The 9,716-nt window shown below is 35.7% G+C and overlaps 1 protein-coding gene across 1 annotated transcript in view; it reads right to left on the bottom strand.

Annotated features, from left to right (window-relative positions):
* Window positions 1–7,889, bottom strand: part of CPB1 (carboxypeptidase B1) — a 35,024-nt gene extending 27,135 nt beyond the window's left edge. Inside the window, exons 1-3 of the mRNA XM_059388093.1 lie at window positions 7,819–7,889; window positions 7,637–7,712; window positions 339–463 (exon numbers count right to left, since the gene is read on the bottom strand). Of these exons, the coding sequence (XP_059244076.1) occupies window positions 339–463; window positions 7,637–7,712; window positions 7,819–7,889 (272 nt within the window). The remainder of the gene's footprint in view (window positions 1–338; window positions 464–7,636; window positions 7,713–7,818) is intronic.
* Window positions 7,890–9,716: the final 1,827 nt, after the last annotated feature.

Here is a 9,716-nt window from a genome sequence, read left to right on the forward strand (position 1 = left end):
ATGTTATTTGGGACTAAAACTGTGTCTAGCTGATAACAGTGTTTATTGGTTTGGCCTATAGTCTATCTATAACCATTTAGCAGGTCAGATATCTTGCTGAATTGGGGTTCAGGAGTCAAAACCATTTTTTTTTAAATTGGAATAAGAACTAAACAAAATATCTACCAGGCTTAAAGTCTTACAATTTGGAATCTAGGACCAGTTTTGCCATCAGCTATTTGTGGGGTCTCAGGGAAGCCATGGTCTTGGTCTTACTTTTACTTTCCCAGGGTTATTCAGAGGCTCAGATGAAAGCATACATAGGAGAGAATTTTAATAGCTATAAAACATAAACTTACTCATATTGTAGTTCATTCTGCTCCAGAAAATCTTCCACAGTGAAAATATCTTCTGCTTTTACACGGAAGTCAACTGTACTGTGAGGTTTGATTTGTGTGACAGAATCCGGTTTCCAGAAGTCAATCTGAATAAGGAGAAAAATATATTATGTTTGACACCTATAATTCAGTGATAGTGAATTCAATGATAGTGAGTTATCATCAGCAAGCACACTCTTACTCTACCTCACTGAGTTATTTTCAAACTCAAATTATCCATGAAATCTCTTAAAAATATCTCCTTGAGTGAACAAGAGTTGGGACCAAGCAGTATGTCAATAAAAATGTTTATATATATATATATACATATACATATATATACTGATTATCATCAAGCATGAAGAACATATAATTATTTCCCATAATGCTAGTTAATTTCCCATAATACCAGTATTTTATAATGGCTCTTATTCTATTTATTGATTTTCTGTAGCAATTGCTTATTGTGATAGTAGTGTTTGTGATAATGGATAAATGTTCTGAATGAATGATGATGAATTAACTACAGCCACGAAATTTAATAGAAAGAAATTGAGCTTTCCTTTTTACTTTTTAAATGATTTATTTTATTAATTTGTACTTGGAACTCAGCACTCACAGTAATGTGCAGAACCAGGATCTACATCTCTAACCTGTGGAGGATATATTGGAAAGGAACGTACATCTTTCTCCAGTGGTCATCTTGTCGTCATGGCCAGAAACAAAATGCTCTCAAAGATCCAGACATTTTCATTTGTTCAGTTATTCATCAGCTTTTACTAAGGACCTACTATGTGCTAGGCTTTGTGCCTGAGACTAGAATTACATTAGTGAGCAAATCAAACATAGCTTCTGTTCTTATGGGGGAGATTTTGGAGAAAATTATGCACAAAAATAACAGAATAACATATTTGATAATTCTAATGCTTTTCCTTGTGGATGTGTGGTTTCAAATCTCCTTTTTTCATGGAAAAACATTAACCAAGGGTGTGTTGTCTCTCTCAGGTTTCTGTTTTCTGTTTCTTCTTTGAGCAGAGGAAAGTGAGCTTGAGATGAGCCTGACAATGGGTCTTTCTCTGCCTCTGATTCTCACCCAATCCCTGTAGGTAATTATGAGCTGGTCTTAGTCTGGAGATGTTACAGGTGATATTTAGGACCATTGCTTGGAAACTTAGAAGCAAGTTTTGGCAATACTTAGAGTTCATTTAATAGAAACTAATAGGTAAGATATTAAGATGACTCAATTTCAGATACACTTGCCTGGGGAGAATCCAATAATCTATGTCTTGTCCTGGTAATCTTCAGACCACTGTAGATGTCTAGTGGGTGCTGAGTGATGAGTCAGGGCTGTAGAGTGTATAAGGGCAGTATGAGGCAGGGACATTGGGACAATATCAGAAGGGATTCCAGAAGAAAAATATGAGCGTGGTTGTCACTAAGGTGTTGAAAGGTGACAGTATTGATGATTTGATAAGGATTGGCTACACAATGTGATCTAGTGAGTCAAAGATGAGAGGATAAAGATGAAAGGTTAAGAGACAGTAGGGGAAATACAAAGACATGCCATGATAAGAACAGAAAAAGCTAGGGGCTGGTGATGAATTCTAGTTAGCCAACATTGTAAAGAGAAGGACACTGAAGACAAGCATATTATGGAAGAAAGCATATTTTTAAAAGTTAACTGAATTTGTGTTTCTAATAAATGCTTATCATTCCAAGATGGGATGGGACAGGGATGTATATCTTTATTATAGTCACAGAGGTTTAGAATTGGTAGAGCACATAAAGCCCTCCAGGCATCTGTAGGCAACTTGACTGAGCTGCACCCATACATAATGCAGGGACCTTTGAGCATACTCAGGGAACTCCCCACTGCCAAGATCTGCATCTCTGTGTTTGAAAGCTCTTTCCCCTAGAACTGGAAAAAACCAAACGAACAGCTCGCAGCAAGCAGGGGATGGCAAAAAACCCCCAAACAAATAAAACTCTTTCCAGAGACGTGCTCAACCAGTGACCCTGGAAAATAGATGTCTAAATACTCCAATTCCCTTGTTTTGTAGGTGGGATAAATAATTCTAAGGTGTATGATTTACACACCCATTCCTTGAGTTCTCTTTTGGATTAAGCTCTAGTCATACTCTGTGCTAACTGTCTTAATAGTATCCCTTTTGTTAGCTGCCTTCCCTTCTCTACATCACTTCTCACTCCTCTACCAGTATTCCCTATATTTCCCACACAAAATCTTTGGCCTGAAATCTTTGTCTACGATTCTGCTTTGAAGAATCTATATTAAGATACTACCTTTTCATATACAGCAGCATATACCTGCATACCGTCTTGGTGATGGTTTTAATACAATCTTGAGTACATTTAGTATCACTTCAGAATAGCCTAATTGCTTTATGAATGGGTTTTCTTTGCTATATTAAGTTGAAAGTTACCTTTCCTAACGTCTTATTTCTTGCTCATTGGTCTTGGTTCTCCTAATTATTGGGAGATTGATCTCTTTCTTTCTATATATTTATCTGCATATCTACATATGCAGATATCTCTATATATGTACAGAGAGAGAGGAGAGGGAGAAAGAAGAGAGAGATACACACAGAGAGAAAGACTTTTAAGATTCTGTAGGGAGAATGATGGATTCTTTAAAATGGGGTAGATAAATCTCATGAAAATGTTCAACAGAAAACTTGCAGACCTAACCTGAGGTACCTTAAGATTTCATTTTGACATGGAGAAGATTGATCAACATATATACCAAAATCCAGCAGTATGAAGTTTTCCAAGTGTGATGCAGACTTACTACTGAAGTTAATTCCCAGTGCTTCTTAGGAGAAATGGAGCCAAAAATCAGAAGCAACTCTATAGCCCCATAGATGTTCACCAATACATGAAGTATGGATACAAATAATAAACTAAAAATGTTATCACAAGGAAGTAAATATACATTTCAGTAATTATCAAGACCTTGTGAATGAGATCTATTTCTGAAATATGGAAATAGAGCAAAAGATGATATGAGATATGGAGAATTGAATTATGTGTTAATAATTTATAAAATGGAGGTTATAAAATTACAATTCTAGGAAGCTGAGTTATAAAAAATCATAAAGGACATTTGTTGGAAGGTAATGGGGTATCTTTATGTGATAATACTGTGGGAATGTCAACTTAATCAGCCAGCTGGCTAATAACTGAAGAGCCTTTTTTAATATATTAAGAGACCAGCACAAAAGCAAGATAAAGTAGTGTATCCACTATACATTCTTTTAGGGCTTAGAAGAAAATAAATATTGGTATTGGTATCAGGAGTCTTTGATTCTTTATAAATTTATATAAATTTGTTTCTTCACATTGCATTTGACTCTAAGTTGAACATCTGACGGACTTTTCATTTATATAATGGAATTTTCTTTTCCTCTTAGAAGAAAAAGTGACTTCTAATTGAGGCTCAGTTCCAGAGAGCAGGGAAGAACTTAGTAGAAAAATATAGTAGGGGTAATGGGAACCCTGGAAGACTGTAATGATGTTACTTTGGCCATAGATTAACTTGCACCTTATCACAGAGAAACAAGGTCCAAGAAAGCATAGAGAAAAGAGAATAGGTTTTGTGGTTAATGTCTCCAATAGAGGAACAAGTGCAACTCTGATTGCAAGGAGATGAAATAAAACACTTACTGTATAATTACAGATGAAAAGGGGAGGCTACCAGTGTCCCATGTGGTCACAGCTCTCCTGTACATTCAGCTTAGAAAAGGATATGTTCAAAAGCTGGGAGGAAGGACACATGGCCAAGGATGAATACAAAGACTAGATGCCCTTGTAATGATCTTATCAGGAAGGCTACAGTCCAGACTATGCTGCACTTGCAAAATTGCTGAGGAGAATAAAAATCTTTTCATTCATGTTGGAAATAAAATGAATAAAGAACAAACATGCAGTCCCATTGCTTGGAGCTAAAGCTTGATGTTTGCAGCTGGGAGAGAGAAAGTCACTCTATTTAACTATTGTTTGACTTTTGTCTTTTCTCAGGGGGTATACTATTTCTTGTTTCTTCTATTTCTAGAGAGAAAAAATAACCATAAGTAAAAAAATTTTCACATGTTAGGATTTTTAGCAGAAACACCTTCTTTGGAAAGAGAATATTGAGGCCCAAGATAGATGAGGAGAGAATGGATTATACTGGCCATGTAAATTGCATTCAAGATTCCAGTTCTAAAGATGGTAATAATAACAAATACTTCTATAGATATCATTATATAAGTTCTTTCTAAGTGATTTAAAGATTTAGAGGACTTAATGTAAGTCCTTTAAATCTCACAACAATCCTATAAGGTAAATACTAGTATTCTCATTTGACAAAATAGAAAGTTGAGACCCAGAGAGGTGTCCAAGGTCCAGCTAGCAAGTGGTAGAGCCAGGAATTGAATCCAGGAGTCTGAGTCCAGGTTCTCTGCTCTCGACTATTTTAAAATGCTGAATCTTAGGTAACTAAAAAAATAACTGCATGTGTGATTGCAGAAATTTCTCAGCACCCTTGGAGGAATCAGAGCTTGAAGGAATTACTAAAGAGTGGAGAGGGTAAATCTTGGATTTCAGAAATAGGAAAACAGGTGAATTCCAGAAGCAGGAGCTCCTTGGGGCCTGGTGTGGATTCTGGCAAAGCTGCAGAGTAAACTGGAAGTAGATGGATTGTGAATGTTCAGAAAAGGAAGCTATGATCCCTGGGAGCCAACATGGTTTAAAGCAAGAGTGAGTCAGGTCAGGCCTAATGAACTTCATCTTATTATTGAAAAAGACCACTATCCTGATGGAATGCTGAATCTGGATCTTAGCAAAACATTTGACCAAGTCTCTGCATTTATATTCTTTATAAGCTGGAAAATACAATGTTAGCTACAGCTAACAGTAATGTGGATACTTGAGCAAACTTACCTGAGGATGGTTGGTTAATGCATCACTTTCAGTACTTAACACATTGGAAACTCATGATAAGTATGTATTGAATGAATAAGCCATGAAGGAGGCCTCTAATTCTGTGGTGACCCCTCATTCACCTAATATTTTTATCAGTGACAAAGATAAAAGTTGGAAAGTCATGCTTGTCAAACTTCTGGTAATATAAAGTTAGGGAGAAGAATTATTTCCCTGGGTGACTGAATTCATTATAAAAATGATCTCAACCTGCTGAAAACAGGCTATAAAGACATATTTAACAGGGTAAATCCAAAATCCTGCATTTAGGTTAAAAAATAAATTAGGCAAGAAGAAGTAATATCTTGTTTGAAGGTGATTCATGTGAAAAAAGAATAACCTAATGGTTTCAATTGGCCAATATATTTGTTATAACCCAAGATTATTCTGTAAACTGTTCAAGATGTTGAAAAGAATCTCAGGCCTCCTTAATAAATGTCCATTTTACAGATGAAGACAGGCAATGGTCCTGCAGTATGTATTAATCAGAGCATAGCTAGGGGTCCATTGTCAATTCTGAAAGCTACATTTAAAAAAAGAAATATAGACAGAAAGATTGAGCTATATCCAGAGGTGACCAGAATGATCAGGTGTCTGTAAACCCATGCTAAGAGAAATTATAAAAGGCCTAGAATAAATAAATTTTAGAGGGTGAAGGGCCATCTGTACCCCAATGTTTATAGCAGCAATGGCCACGGTCGCCAAACTGTTGAAAGAACCAAGATGCCCCTCAACGGATGAATGGATAAGGAAGATGTGGTCCATATACACTGTGGAGTATTATGCCTCCATCAGAAAGGATGAATACCCAACTTTTGTAGCAACATGGACAGGACTGGAAGACATTATGCTGAGTGAAATAAGTCAAGCAGAGAGAGCCAGTTATCATATGGTTTCACTTATTTGTGGAGCATAACACATAACATGGAGGACATGGGGAGATGGAGAGGAGAAGGGAGTTGAAGGAAATTGGAAGGGGAGATGAACCATGAGAGACTATGGGCTCTGAAAAACAATCTGAGGGTTTTGAAGGGGTGGGGGGTGGGAGGTTGGAGGAGCCAGGTGGTGGGTATTATGGAGGGCATGTATTGCATGGAGCACTGGGTGTGGTGCATAAACAATGAATTCTGTTACGCTGAAAAGAAATAAATTAAAAATAAAATAAAATAAAACAAATTTTAGAGGGTGATACACAATATTTGGCTCAGCTAGGTCCAATGGGCTAGAGTTGGAGAAGGTAGATTTTTAGCTTCATATAACAATTGGAATGACTTGTAAGGCAAATGGGCTACTTTGAAAGCAGTATTCCTGCTATCCCTGGAGGTGCTCAAGCAGGTGTTGTTGGAACTAAAAACCAGGGATGATATTTCTATGGAGGAAATTCCAGGTTTGAGTTGGAATAAATGACTTTATTTTCTTTAAATTCTAAACTTTTGAATCTGTTTCAGATTATGATACTGTATCTTCTTTTTTCTCCCCATACCTTAAAAGCTAAAAGAAAAAAACCTATAAAAAGGTAGATAGATAGATAGATAGATAGATAGATAGATATAGATATAAATATAGATATAGATATAAATAGGAGATGGATATTTAGGGGCTAGCAAATTATTTTGGTTTATATTTCATGAGGAAACAGGTTTGGCCCAAGTGAACCATTTGTGGTCAGCAATAGCTTCCTGTTAAATGCATATGTAATTAAAAATATCAGTTCTCACCCCATATACAGTGGATTTTTAAAAAATTAGCATAGAGATTTTGGTTTATTGAAAGTAAAAACAAATATGGAAATCATTCATGGCTTTTACCTCCTTTGCCCGCCCCAGCCCTTCATGTCATATCGTTAAGAGGGCCTGAATCAAGGTCATGAAAACTCAAGCTGTTTGATTTGGAATGAAAGAAAATCAAAGGGAACAGATGATACATGGGATGTGGAAATGAATTTCAAGTTGGACAGAAGCCCAGTTTTTCAGTAATATCCAAGTTGATCATTTTTCACTTTTGCCTTAGAAGGCAAGTGACTGTACATTAGATGTACTGTGACCTTTGTGGCAGTTCCATCTCATCCAGTTGTCATGTCCTGTCAGCTCCTTAAAATGTTTTCATGGATTTATAATACTGTAGGGCCATGACAATCTAATTTAGGCAGAAAAGAAGGTATCATGGCATTAAATGTTTTTTTTTTCAAGTTATTTCTTGCTGTGGTTAATATTTTAGTCATTCTTCCTTTTATGGAATCACAGTACATTCTAAGATTTTAAAGTAAGTGTAAAGCAAACCTGTACTACAGGATCATTACTTACTTGGGTGGTGCTGGCCAACTTATGGAGTAAGTTGATGTGATTTTCATCTTCAACATTGACCCGGAACACCTTCTCACTGAATGGTGGGTAGCAGAAGACAAAATTTAAAATTGGGTAGTGCATTCACATTTTTTGGGATAGCAAGGAAGAGGACTTAATCTTTTAAGGAGTTGCTTACTTACCCTTCAAAGTGCTCACCAGAATGGTGAGAAGATGCTAGGGCCAGAGTCACAAGAAGCAAGAATGTCAGCATTGTGACTGACTAGATCCTTTGGGTGTGTTTTACCTGCTTTTATAGTCCAAGGTGTTCTTTGTTTTCTTCTTCTGATTGCAGATAGGCACTATCAAATTTTGATTAATGGTTTTCCTAGCATTATTGCCTTGGTAGCTGTGTAAAGTCAGAGAGGATATCTCTCTCAACACCTGTGGATACAGAGCAAATAATCTCAAGTTCAACCCATCTAGTTTAGATGTCAGACCTTGAATAGTTGGGAGCTAAATGAGTTTTAAATAAAATACATTTTTTAGTCATTTTTTTGTAGTATTTTTTTTCATTTTGAATTGAGTATAACATACAATGATATAAGTGTAATAGTTGATGACTTTTGACAAGTGCATACATTCATGTAACAAAGATCCCAGTGAAGGTATAGAACATTTTCATCACCCTAAGAAGTTCTTTTGAGCATCATTCCAGTCTCTTTCTGTATTCCCCTCAGGAAATCAATATTTGGATCTCTAGCTTCATATATTAGTTTTGCCTGTACTTCAGGCAAAACTTCATGTAAATAAGGTCATACCATAAATATTCCTTTGTGTATGTATTCTTTCATTCAAGGTACTGTTTTTATGATATATTAGTATTTTTGTTTGCATTATTAACTTGTTCTTTAATATTAAGTAATGTTTTATTGTATGAATATACCACAGTTTGTTTATCCATTTTCCTGTTGATGGATATTTGTGTTGTTTCCAATTTGGTGTTACTATGAATAGAGCTGCAGTAAACATTTTTGTACAGACCTTTTTGTTGGCATGTTTTCACTTTGGGGGAGTAAATATCTTTAGAGTGGAATTGCTAAATATTAATGTAGGTGAGGGTTTAACATTATAAGAATCTGTCATACATTTTCCCATAGTAGTTGTTCCATTTTAGGCTTCTATCAGTGTCCAGTAGTTATTCCATTTTAAGCTTCTACCAGTGTCCAGTAGCTCTCCATTTTCTCCAGGATTTTGGTATTTTTAGTCTTTAATTTTGACAATTCTGGAGAGTATGCTGTGTTATCTAATTGTGCTTTTAATTTGTATTTTCCTGGTACTAATGATGTTGAATATATTTTCATATATATAGGACCATTTGTAAATCTTTTTTTGTGAAGGATCTGTTGAAGTTATTTGCCTTTTTAAAGAAAGTTGTTATTTGGCTTTATTATTGCGTTGTAGCAGTTCTTTATATATTCTGGATACAAGTCCTTTATTAGAAATGTATATCACGAATATTTCTTCTCAGTATGTAACTTTTATTTTCATTTTCTCAATTTTATCTTTTGATGAGCAGAAGTTTTAAATTTTGATGAAGTTTCAGGTTATCCATGTTTTTCTTTATAGTTCATGCCTTTTACATTCTTTCCAAGCAATCTTTCCTATCCCAAGTTCTCAAACGTATTTGCTTACATTTTCTTATAAAGAGCTTTGTCATTTGGGTCTTATGTATGGTATAAGGTAGGGATCAAAAAATTTTAATTAATTAATTAATTTAGATTTTATTTATTTATTGACAGAGAGAGAGCATGCAAGTAGTCAGAGTGGCAGACAGAAGGAGAGGGAGAAGCAGGCTCTCAGCTGAGCAGAGAGCCCGATACAGAGCTCGATCCCAGGACCCCAGGGTCATTACCTGAGCTGAAGACAGCCGCTTAATGGACAGAGCCACCCAGGTACCCTGATCAACAAAACTTTTAATATATGGATATCCAGTAGATCCAGTACTATATATAGAGCAGACTTCTTTACCCATTTAATTAACTTGGGTTTCTATGTCAAAAGTTATTTGGCTATATATATGTGGTGTAATTTTGGACTT

Source organism: Mustela nigripes, chromosome 2 (assembly GCF_022355385.1).
Source record: "Mustela nigripes isolate SB6536 chromosome 2, MUSNIG.SB6536, whole genome shotgun sequence".
Lineage (NCBI taxonomy): Eukaryota > Metazoa > Chordata > Mammalia > Carnivora > Mustelidae > Mustela > Mustela nigripes.